The sequence below is a fragment of the Erpetoichthys calabaricus genome, chromosome 2, assembly GCF_900747795.2.
Source record: "Erpetoichthys calabaricus chromosome 2, fErpCal1.3, whole genome shotgun sequence".
NCBI lineage: Eukaryota > Metazoa > Chordata > Cladistia > Polypteriformes > Polypteridae > Erpetoichthys > Erpetoichthys calabaricus.
In genome coordinates, this window is record NC_041395.2 from 292,830,467 (window position 1) to 292,842,915 (window position 12,449).

General features: G+C 35.0%; 1 protein-coding gene across 1 annotated transcript in view; it reads right to left on the reverse strand.

The window, feature by feature from the left end:
* Window positions 1–932: 932 nt before the first annotated feature.
* Window positions 933–12,449, reverse strand: part of trub1 (TruB pseudouridine (psi) synthase family member 1) — a 30,569-nt gene continuing 19,052 nt past the window's right edge. The window contains exons 6-9 of the mRNA XM_051922455.1: window positions 10,175–10,314; window positions 4,035–4,091; window positions 1,405–3,067; window positions 933–1,346 (exon numbers count right to left, since the gene is read on the reverse strand). Coding sequence (XP_051778415.1) covers window positions 2,808–3,067; window positions 4,035–4,091; window positions 10,175–10,314 — 457 coding nt within the window. The 3' untranslated portion in view covers window positions 933–1,346; window positions 1,405–2,807. The remainder of the gene's footprint in view (window positions 1,347–1,404; window positions 3,068–4,034; window positions 4,092–10,174; window positions 10,315–12,449) is intronic.

A 12,449-nucleotide genomic window follows, 5' to 3' on the forward strand; every position in this document is an offset into this window, starting at 1 on the left:
TATATGATATATGTGTATATATATGTGTGTGTATATATATATATATTATATATATATATGACAGCAACACTCATAACAATGACAACACAATTACATTGACAATCATGTTGTTATTTTTTAAATGTTTCCTTTACTTTTTCATAACCTCTTTAACACACTACTTCTCTGCTGTGAAGTGCGGGTATTTTGCTAGTACTTATATAAACGGCAAATATAGATTTTTTCTTCAGTTAAATACAGAAAATATTTTAACTTTGGAAAGTTATTGTTAGAGCATAATAGTTCAAATTAAAAATACTGAATGAATAAAAATGTGTACAAATCTTTTGTTATGCAGAAAATTATGATGGCTTTCCAGAGTACTGAATACTTTTGTATGCCACTGTAGGTATAATGGTCAGGTGCCACAAATGTTCAATATAGTATAACTATTAAACATAAGAATGACTAAAATTGACTGGAATAAATATTTGCAGCCATAAGATACAGTGGGGTAAATTATTTGATCCCCTGTTGAATTTGTAAGTTTGCTCACTTAAAAAATTAGAGACTGTTCATTTCTTTGTAATTTTAATGGAGAGAGAATATCCACCAAAAATCCAGAGGGGAAAAAAAAAAAAAAAAAAAAAAAAAAACTTTACACAAAAGTTAAATTGATTTGCATGTCATTGAATGAAATAAGTATTTGATCCTCTACAACCCACAGATTGGCTGTGTGCCCATGTGGAACACAGATTACAGTCAATCACAGATACTCCTGATCTCAACTCATTATGTGCATAAAGCACACATACAAGGAAATTAAAAAAAGAACAACTGAAATGAATGATGTGTGATTTTTTCCATAGTTGGAGATGCTACATTTCAGAATGTGACAAGTGAACAAGACTGTCCCTTTGAGTGAGTAAAACTAATTAGTAATTTTTGCAGGGTTTATTTTTGGGTTTTTTTATTCAAATCCACTCATTACTGAGGCAGTACTAATTTTAGCCTTTGATGCTATTAGAGTAGAGATATTAAGCAGTTTTCAGCTCTGAATGAATCAACCCTAAGGCACCCTTGTATGATTATTGAAGTACTGCTTTAATACAGAGTTCTGTTGCAATCTCTTTCACACCAAAACCACCAAGGACTGTATATAGCTCGTTCAACAGTAAGCCACTCAAGTGAACTTAAAATTCTAGCCCCTGATTAAAAAATATATATATTTTGACAAAAAAATGCTTAGTTACATAGCACTTCTGATATATCTGACAAATCAATGGCGCTAAAACTGAGGCCTAATGACTTAGAAAATTTCCAGGGTTAAGCCAGGTAGCCTAGCTTGTCGTTTATAAAGTTAATACCTTAGTGCCTTGAGCATGGGAAAGGCGCTATATAAATAAAATGCATTATTATTAATACATTTCATAACCAGACACAAAAATGAAAAATAACTTAAGAGTTTGTATTCCTTTCAACTGTTAATCTCATTAAATTACATAAAAACTTATATTCAATACAAGAAAGCACTTACACTTGATTAGAATTTTCTTTGATCAACTTACTTGATTGTTTTCACTTGTTTTACATTTCATTTAGCTCCAAAACTGACAGAACTGAGTAAAGTTTGTAATGTACTGTATATTCTTAAATCTGTGTACATATGCAAAAATAAATAGTTTTGGTCCTTGAAAATAGTCTAATTTTTGGATGCTGCTTATTTAATTCATTAACTGCTGCACAGTAACACACTTTTTCTTTTTTTAACAACTGTTCATGCTTTTTAGGTCCAGCTAACAGCTTTGTCAGGTAGTTTCACATGACCAATACAACCAACATACCTCTGAATTATATCAGTAATATCTGAATTAAACTGGCATGGCATTCAAAATTTCAAGGAATTTCTCATTTTTCATGCATGCATTATTTTATCTTTTAAATAGAAACAAAGCTAGATATAACAATTTCAGATGAAGATTTGTATAATGAAATCTTAAATTAGTAAAATCCATTAAATTAAAAAAGCATAATATAAATAAAAATATTACATTATGAATACCAAAACAATTTTAGTATACCTGTTTATATGTAAACATTTACTGAAAAAGTTCAAAATTAACTATATATGCTAGATCAATGTAAAGAATAGTTTTTCCGTGGCAAATTAAAAAAGAAAAATACAGTTGAAAGGGATGTATACAGTAACATTTAATCTACACTAATTATTTAGGATGACTGTTGGTCTCTCTATTAACCTGGGGAGGACATTCATATCTTTGTTATATATACAATTGTCTTATTTTTAATAACATGATATACTGAATAACATACAACAATGTGAATTTTGGAAATAATCATGTATTATAAACAGAAGCTTTTAAATATTTTCAATGAAAATCAAAATATCTACTTACTGTGAGAGTTTAAAGACATTAACCGTAAGATATCAAATGTACATTACAAACATTACTCCATACTGTTCACCATTTTATACATTTAAAAAAAATTGTAATTACTAATCCGTATCACTGGTAAAATTCACTTTTTTGTTAACAATAGTTTTTAATGCAACAAAAATACACATAATGGGTACCACATATGGCTATCTATAGTTCAAAATGAAAAAAGTTGAAGGCTAACAAAAAAAAAAAAAAAAAAACTTATTTCTTGTACATCGTGTCATGAATGGCAAAACTATGAAGTCAACCGGCCTAGCAGACTTAGAAGGCAGAAGAAATGTAACACGGGCCACACATTTTTAATTTATACTGCACAGTCTCTTAATATAATAGCTTGATTGATGTTCACTTTCACCTGTAAAGCTTTTAAGTTTCAACTTTTCCTTCAATTGTTTTAGTGCCTTCACCGTCTACATTAGACTCATCAGATTGTGGAATATCACATGTTGTATCTAATTTAATTTTCTTTGCAGTAGATTCTTCAGTTAAAAGTGGAATGCCAGCTTGAATGGATTCTGCAATGGCATCTATTGTCCACTTATCTTCATGAAGTGCATGTTCCTCAAGTGTAAAAGGACCTTGTTTGGTTCTGATTAACTTTTTCACATGTGCACAAGATGATAGCTCTGTAGTTAAAATAAAAAAAGAATACATATTATAAAATTGCATCAGACGCTTTGGGGTACAATATGGGAAAGGTGGAACTGTTTATGAACATGTTCCTATGTACCTGTAGATGCAGTTTAATTAATTCTACCAGATCATTAGCAAAAATAAAATTAATACCTACACCAACATCAATTATCTAAACCTGCACTGTCCACCATTTCAAATGTTTAATGAATGCTACATTAAAACACACATACACACACAAAATGCATACTTATAGCTTGGTTTCTCCTGTATCTATAAATTGAAAAATAAATTCTAATAAACACTCCGGGTAAGTTTAAAGAATCAACATTAAATCACTTTCTAGCTTTATTATTATTCTTTTTTTAATATTTCATTATTTTCCATAAGTAACTACTGTACTGCCAATTTCCATCTTAACTTCGCAGCATTATTTAACCTAGTGATGTATGACGTGAGTTTACCTACAGATGACTGCAGCAGCACTACACATTGTGTACACAAGTACTTTAAGTTTCATTAGGAGACACTAACAAAAAGCATGTGGAACTCATAACGTGAAATGTCTTGCAGTACTGGGAAAAATACTACATCAGTATCGGAAACAGTGAAAGAATGGAAAAGCGAACATGAAGAAATGATTCCCCCCAACTTTGCTAGGTGCATATTGATGCCACTTTAAAAAAAAAAACCTTAGGTATAAGGTACAAACAAAATCAATTTCAACTGGTAAGACTCCTTGCCAAAAAATTCTACTTTTTAACCATCTTCCCCTTATGCTGTGGCCATTATCACATTTAGGATGCAAAAAAAAAAATAGCTTTTAATACATTATTAACAAAACACCTGCTTGCAGGATTTTGTATTAATACATTTTGCTCAGTAATGTACCTATAAACTACAGAACAATGGTTACAAATATATGGCTTTTCTAAATGTTCAGATTAAGAGACGTCTTACCTTTGCCAATGTCACAGACTAAACTCCTTACATAAAAGCCGCCACCACATTCAATATCTACAAAAGAAATACTGGTTTAGCTCCAGCAAAGTAAACAAAACATGTATATAATCTAAATTTAAACTAAGAAACCAAATGACATTCATTAGACATATTAACTTTGAAGTTCATTAGGTGAAAGAAAATTAAATATTGTATCTGCATTTTAGTTTCCATGCAGAACAGGTAAATCAGTCTTGAGATAAAATGCAACTGGCCTGAAACTAACTGAATATAAACTTCTGTAGTATTTTAACCTCATTTTTAAATGATCTATTTCAGGGTTTTGAAAGCCCTTTTAGTTGAACAAAACCACAGTAGCTTCTATGTTAAATTTGTAGTTTGTGCCCAAGTCCACATGCAATTTCTCCATGTGCTCCTAGTTTCTCCTGCATCTCTAAAGCATGTTTTTTTTATGTGAATTGACCTGGTGAGACTAAATAGTAGGGGTGGGCGGTATGACCAAAATTCTATATCACGGTATTTTCTAAATTATCCCGGTTTCACGGTATTCGACGGTATTTTTTCCCCCCATGCATGAGTGGATGTTAACCACATTTTCCACTGCAATTACTGCAGTAGACTGGCTAAGAATAACCTGTTAGACTGTTATGAGAATTGTACATTGTATAAAAAAACATTTTAATGTGCACACAAGTATTAATACAGGTTTGCATGGCCCCATAAAGTGATAGTTTTCAAGGGGGTGACACTAATGAAGAGAAGGAATCACATTGCATGACAGTTGCAGTCAAAATATAGAACCTTTTTATTGAACAAATTTTGCAAAAACTTAAACTATGATTTTGACAACATATTTTCAACCATCCAAAGAGGCATTTAGACTTAGTAAAATATCCAGAGGTGCTTGTCAAAACTTGTATTGCACTGAACATGTCTTAGAAAAGTAATAAATAGTAAATATTTTTTGTGAACCAACTACACTTTGTTAATGTTAACTATCTCTGTCCACTGACACGTTAAAGTGACTTTTTCAACAACTTTACCATCAATAAACTGCATAATATTTAAACTAATAATAACAATAAAATAAATAATAGTATTATTACGGATAGCTGCACTATTACTTCAAGCCCAGGTGCATTACACAGTTTTCCCCAAATTAAAATAAAATAAAATAAAACAAGTACAACTTTGTGATGACATCCTTACCAACTGTACCATCATTTAGGCAAACTGCATTAATATGGACCTTGCTTCAAGCTAAGCTATATACATAAATAAAATACCTGCAACTTGCATTTACTGTATAATGCTATTTGTGGTATAGCCCTACGGAAGTGCATTAGGGCCACGGTGAAGAAAAAAAAATACAGTAAAGAGGGAAGAAAAAAAAAAAACAAACTACCGGTATATGTCAAGAATAAAGTCGACATGCCGACTTTTATTCTCGACATTTCCACTTTAATTTTGATGCTTATGTCAAGATTAAAGTCAACATTTCCACTTTATTTTCATAGTTTACTTCATAATTAAAGTAGAATGTCATAAACTAAACTTCATTCTAAAATCAAAGTTTAATTTACTTGATTTTCTCAAAGCCCGTCATAAGTTAATGCAGCACATTAAATACTTTGTGTTGTGTTCCCCGACCCAGTTGTTAATCACTATGCTTCTTAAACTGACTTCCTATGCACTAAGAGGAGGCAGCAATCACCGCACAGAATCCATTCATTTCATGGTATTCCTGCTCTCTAAAAATTTAGAATACTAAGATAAATACTTGATATCATTTTCATGATGAAATGCATTAAAGCAGGTATTAAACAAGCACGGTAGTGAGGCGGTAGTGCTGCTCCCTGGCAGTAAGGGGTCCCCAGGTGTAAGTTCAGTGTAGAGACCTTTATGGCAGGTGTGACGAGGCTCCAAAAAACTGGATGTATGAATAGCTATCGCACAGGTTTAACTTAAATATTGTGTAAATGTTGGGTTTGTGATCTGGTGGTCGGAGACATGAACACAGAATTCAATGCATGTTCTTCTGAGCGGGCTTTCTTTATTGCACGCGTGCTGTCTCTATCTGGCGTACTAAAACCCCAGTTCCTATCCGTCCTTTTTCTTTCTCCACATAACCAATCATCACACGATAAACGTCTTTGTGAAATTAAAACTAGTTATAAACTTAGCCCACGGAGTGTTCAGAACTTTAAAAATATCTTCGTTATACATGTTTAATTATGCCATCCATTCAGAGTTGCGCCCATCGAAGGATGAATACAAGCAAAACATACACTAGCAGGGTCAATATAGCACAACAAAACCCCACATCCTACATGACTTTGAAAGGAAACTGAAGCGCCGAGTAAACCCACCAGAAAAACATGCAAATGCAAGGCAGGCACGCCGCCGTGCCCCCATATGATTAATGCATGCTTTAATGCATTGCACCATGAAAATTATATCAAGTATTTATCTTAGCATTCTAAATGTTCAGAGAGCAGGAAGATCATGAAGTGAATGTATTTTGTGCAGCGATTGCTGCCGGCGCCTCCTCTTAGTGCAAGAAGAAGTCAGTTTAAGAATCACTTAACACAAAGCATTTAATGTGCTATATAACTTATGACGGGGTTTGAAAACATGTCGTCACACTATTACACGGTACCCAGGTACATTACACTGTATTGAAAACAAATAAAACAAGTACAACTTGGCTTGCAGTATTATCCAGTAGTATAGAAACAGTATTTACACATCTGACCTTTTAAAACTAAAGTATCTCCAGGCTCTCTGTCCATTTTCACCACGCAGCATTCCTATGCTACCGCCCACTATTTGGTGGTGTAGCAGTGAAAAAGAGCCCTAGTGCAACAAATCGGTGTTTAGCGGTGTAGCAGTGAAAAAGGTCCCCACTTGAACAGTTTCCCGCTGCGCCAAGTTCCGAACGTCGTTTAGGCAATTTAAACCGGTGTTGCGGTATAAGAAAAATCCATATCATAAAAAAAATTAAAAACGGTTTTCGGTATGAACCGGTATACCGCCCAGCACTACTGAATAGGTAAATAAAGATATGTACAAAGACTACCACTGCCTTGGACTGGCATCCGATTAAGTGGTGGTTCCTTTCTAGCATCCATCATGACCATTAGCTCCCTATGACATTAAACTGTAAAAGAAATTGTATTAAATGGATAAAAAAATTGAAGAGTTTTTCATCCAGAAATGGTCCTCTTTTATACAGAGAAATATGTGAATTTGATGGAATTGCATTCAAGCTTTTTTAAGTAACAATATTTATTTCTCTGCATTTATTTGGCTGATGTAATGTGAACTGCAGGTTTCCAATTAAAATAATTAAAAATCCATTTAAATATGCTATAGAAAACAGATCACTGGAGCTAATTATGCAATTAATTACAAGAAAAATGAATCCATTTATTATTTTATACAATATATTAATTCAGCAAACTTGTAAAAACAGGCTCTATAAGAAATTAGCTGAAAATTACAGGTAATTGGAACCTATTGTTAAAATTTATTTTGAATGCAGAAGGTAATTAATAACAATTTTGTCTGCAAAGACATTTGCAAGAGCACAGCATGCACTGAACTAAAATATATGGACTCAAACCAAACCAGCATTGAGTAAATTATAGGAGTAGTGTCAAAAACAATTTGATGAGTGAGGAGGGGCAGAAACAGGCTGCAATAGTGCTAACTTCACTTATGTTTAACACTTATTTCATCATAACATAGTACTGAGATTTTAAAAGAAATCAATAGGACAGAATTAAAGATGGCATGAAGAAATAGAATAAATGGTGGCATATTTCCATAAAGTAAACAGAACAAAATAAGCATTCATCTTGCATTTACCAATGTAGGATGAAAATCAGCAAAGTGAAATTAAATGTGCCAAAAAATAACTTTTTATCTATGAGCTTTTCTGCAGAATGATCCTTTTGTCCTTAACTATTCTAGCAAACCAATAAAAAATATTCTTATCAAACTCTCAACTTGTACTTTACACGTACTGCTTTACTAAACAGTGCGACTGTGCGGGTTAGCCCCATGCTACCAGCTGCATCCCAGGAGCCTCTGGAACCCGCTACCGCAGATAAGGTACCCAAGGGATGAGCCAGCAGATGGGGACAACACACAAAGCAAGGGGTGGTGGAAAAGTGCTCCAGTGCTTTTATTAAAAACCAATTAAAAATCAAAACAAGTGTTCAAAAGTGCTGGTCAAAAATTCAAATAATACAAAAATAATCCATAAAAAGAAGTGAATTGTGGAGGTTAAAATCCAAATAAATAATCCGTTAAAACAAGGTTAAAAACACAGGCAGGAAACTTGTTTACTACTCTGAGCCCTGGTGCCTCCCGATCGGTTCTTGCAACACAGTGAGACATCAAAACCAAAAAGCACAGACAACCTTTTATCTTGACCCATGTCACCACCACCAATCCCATGACATTCCACGAGGAGTCGCCGAGCCCTGCACTGATAACACCACTGCCGATACCTGGCTCCTCCCAGCGAGAGCACACCCAGAGCATAATTATCACTCTAAAGAAGCGATCCCAGAGCCCGCTCCTGAGCGTTGGCCACATGCTCCTTCCTGGGGCTCACCTTTCTGTACGGCTGCTTCCTCACATCTTGTACAGGCTCTCCCTTACTGCTGCCTATTAGTCTGTTACTCTCTTTAAAATTCCTTCTCTTTCGTTATTTTGTCTTCTTTTCAATTCTCTTCTACTTCTCATGGCTGCTCTCCCTCATAGGTCTCTGTGGGCACAGCACCTCAATTGCTCACCGCAGAAAGCCAAATAAGCAATTAAGACAGACCAATTACTTCAACTTCCCACAGCTGCACGAGCACACATATCCACGGAAATCATAAAAAAAAAAAAAAAAAACTCTAATGTAGTTTCCTTCTTGAGTAGATTATTGTGCATTTCTTTACAGCTGAAATATTATAATTACACTTATGGCATAATGCACTCAATAACTATGATGTACTTTGGATTCAATTTATTTTTATGTAGCACTCTTAACAAGGAATAGGCTCACAGTACTTATATATAAATTATAATGCAATATAATATATTGTATAATATAATAGCAAATTTATTGGGCCTTAAATAATATTATCCATAAATATGCAAATTATGTTAGACACACAAATTGTAAGTATGTAAGGTCCTGTTAACAATTTGTTGTATCTAGCTGATCACAGTGGCAAACCAAGCAAAAGCTGTAGTTAACAGCATTCCTGAAAATTTTGCCTGTTCAATGAAAGTCACACTTTTGAAAGCCTAGGTAACCTGGCTTCCATCCCACTTCTAGAAATTCTTCAACTATCATATGCACATGCTTAAAACGTATTAAAACAAACCAAACAGTAATCCCAATAAAAATCCAAGAAGTATTTCATAGTAAAACCATATTAGGTGTTGTTTTCATATAACACCAGCCCCCCTGGTATGTAGCCATGCAAAAAGTGATATACTACGAGCCATAACACATCATTTGCTCTACAGCACACAAAATTGCATTCACCTAGTTTATCTGTATGTTTTGCCATAAGATATTGACAGATTTAAGATGCTGTCAAAATAATACATTTGTAAGACAATAAATGGATGGATTCTATTCAGGTGGATAAAAGCCAATTATTGTAAAAATTTGTGCAGACAAGTATAAAGCATTAGATAGTGGCAACAACAAGGGATAAGTTTACACTAGCAACCAGGTCAGGATCGAACACCACAGGCAGTATCTGATAACCACAGAATCAGGATTAACTAACTAGTTTCTTATTTATTTATTTGTTTTAATATATATTTTTTCCACATACAAACTGAAGTGGGATCTCCTGAAACTCCTATTTTGGAGATGAAGGAAATTAAGTCAACTTTAATCATCAGGTGATAACTTCACAGATAACAGAAGCCAATATACAAAATTACATTTCATAATAATTTCATTAAACAACCTTACTTGTTTATGTGAAAAACGTTGTATGGTCATTTTTGTCTGCATATTTATGGCAACTTCCTGAATGCTTTGTGCATAAGAAGAAGCATTGCATAAAATTTAAAATAAAGGTAAGGATATAATCCTATATGAGCAACTGAAGACATACCAAGTGTGAATAGGGGCAAGCTGAAATTTTGCAACTCAAGGTTGAAAACCGTAACAGGCCTTGCTGGTTTGGCTTCTACAGGAACTCCTTTCTTCACTAAAACAGAAAGTCTCTGTCCATCTTTTTTTAGTGCAGAGTATCTGGGGGGGTGAGGAAAAAAAAAAAGATCAACAGGACTTTAAATACAGTAAGAATAACAGTTAATCATTTTTATTATAAAGGGGGCTGGGCGGTCTCATGGCCTGGAACCCCTACAGATTTTATTTTTTCTCCAGCCGTCTGGAGTTTTTTTTGTTTTTTCTGTCCTCAATGGCCATCGGACCTTACTTTTTATTCTATGTTAATTAGTGTTCTCTTATTTTAATTCTTATTTGGTCTTGTTTTCTCTTTCTTCATCATGTAAATGTTTGCCGATTGTGACAGGTACCTACTGGGTATGCACAAATATAGTTTTGGTTTTACTGCATCACGTAGGAACTCTGAGAAACAGACATTTATATGTTTACTGACAATAACGTATTTAGTCACATTTATGTTTCACATAAGCTATTAAATTCAACAGAATTAAGTGTTTTGCTCCCGATTTTCTTTTGTATTCAATGTCTGGTGCATTACATTGCAGTGTCCAACAGTAGTCAGCAAGCATTGAAGGATTCCAGTTGCCCTGGTATCATTTCTCCATCGTTGCAATGTCCTGCTGAAACCTTTAACCGTGTTCATCACTGACAGCACAGAGATTTACAGGGAAGAAGTCCAAGTGTGAGTGGAGGAAATGAATCTTGAGTGACATGTTGCACTTCATTGTCTTGTATGCTTTGAGAAGTTTGTCTACCAGCTGAATGTAGTTTGGGACTCTATAATTGCCCAGAAAATTGTCAACAACGTCTCTGAAGATCTGTTAGTTGGGCCGGAAAAAATTGCCTGGAAAGCCTTCAAACCGCTTATCACATGTCTGATCTGGGGGCCAACAAAAATGCCCTCTTTGATATTGGCGTCAATTATTCTTGGGAACATCTGTCTTAAATAACAAAAATCTTCGCCTTCCTTGTTCAGTGCTTTCAAGAATTTCTTCATGAGTTCCAGTTTTATGTGAAGAGGAGGCAAACAAACCAACAACAGGCCAACAAGCAATTCATGTGCCACATTTTTCTATCCTGGAACTAACTTTTTACAGAGTGGCCAGTTCTGTCGAGAATAGTGCGACTCTTTGGCACGGCTGACCCATTCACAGATGAAACAACAGTACTTTGAATAGCTGAGCTGCAGTCCTAGTAACAGAGCAACGACTTTAAGATCTCCACAGATATTCCAGTTGTACCTGCTATACTGGACGTGCTTCAGCAACAGTTCCATATTCTCATATGTTTCTTTCATGTGTGCTGCATAGCCAACAGGTACTGAAGGATAAACGTTGCCACTGTGTAGCAGAACAGCTTTCAGGCTTAATGATGAATCAATGAAGACACGCCACTCTTCCCGATTGTGATCACAACCCAAGGCCAGGAACAATCCTTTAATGTCACAACATAAACAGAGACTGTCGACTTGTGCAAAAAATTTTGGATATATCATGATGTCGGCCTCGAAACACAGAAATTTTCACACCTGGTGACGGCAAACAACATTCCTGCAGTCTCAAACCCACCAGCTCGGCTTTTACTTTTGACAGACCCAAATCTTTGACCAAATCATTCAATTCGGACTGTGTTATCAGATGTGGATCGCCTGATGAGCACGGTTCAAAATCCGGGTCAATGTCACGGTCAGTACCCTGCATTGCAGTTTCTTCATCTGGTTCGTCTAAGGTCCAATTCTCTGGTGGTTTCAGAATTGGAAGACTGTCGTCATGTGGCACGGGTCTCATTGTTGAAGGCAGATTAGGATATTCATTTGACTTCTTGTTTTTGGCAGAGAAATCAGACACATTAGTCAAACAGAAGTAACAGTTCGTCACATGGTCTTTCTGTTGCCGCCATATCATCGGAACAGCAAATGGCATCGTCTTTCGAGTGCCTCTGAGCCAGGCTCTCAGACTGACAGCACATGTCGCACGGCAAATGTGAGGTGCCCATTCCTTGTCTTGATTACCAATTTTGCAGCTGAAATACAGATAATAAGCTTTCTTCACAAGAGCAGTCATCCAACGTCTGAGGGGCAAGTGTATATTCGCCACAGATATAGCAGAATGTATCGCGGCTGTTATGACATTGACGAGACATATTGCCCGACCCCAAAACGTCTATAGCATCAAGCTTACTTACTGTTATATTGCTAC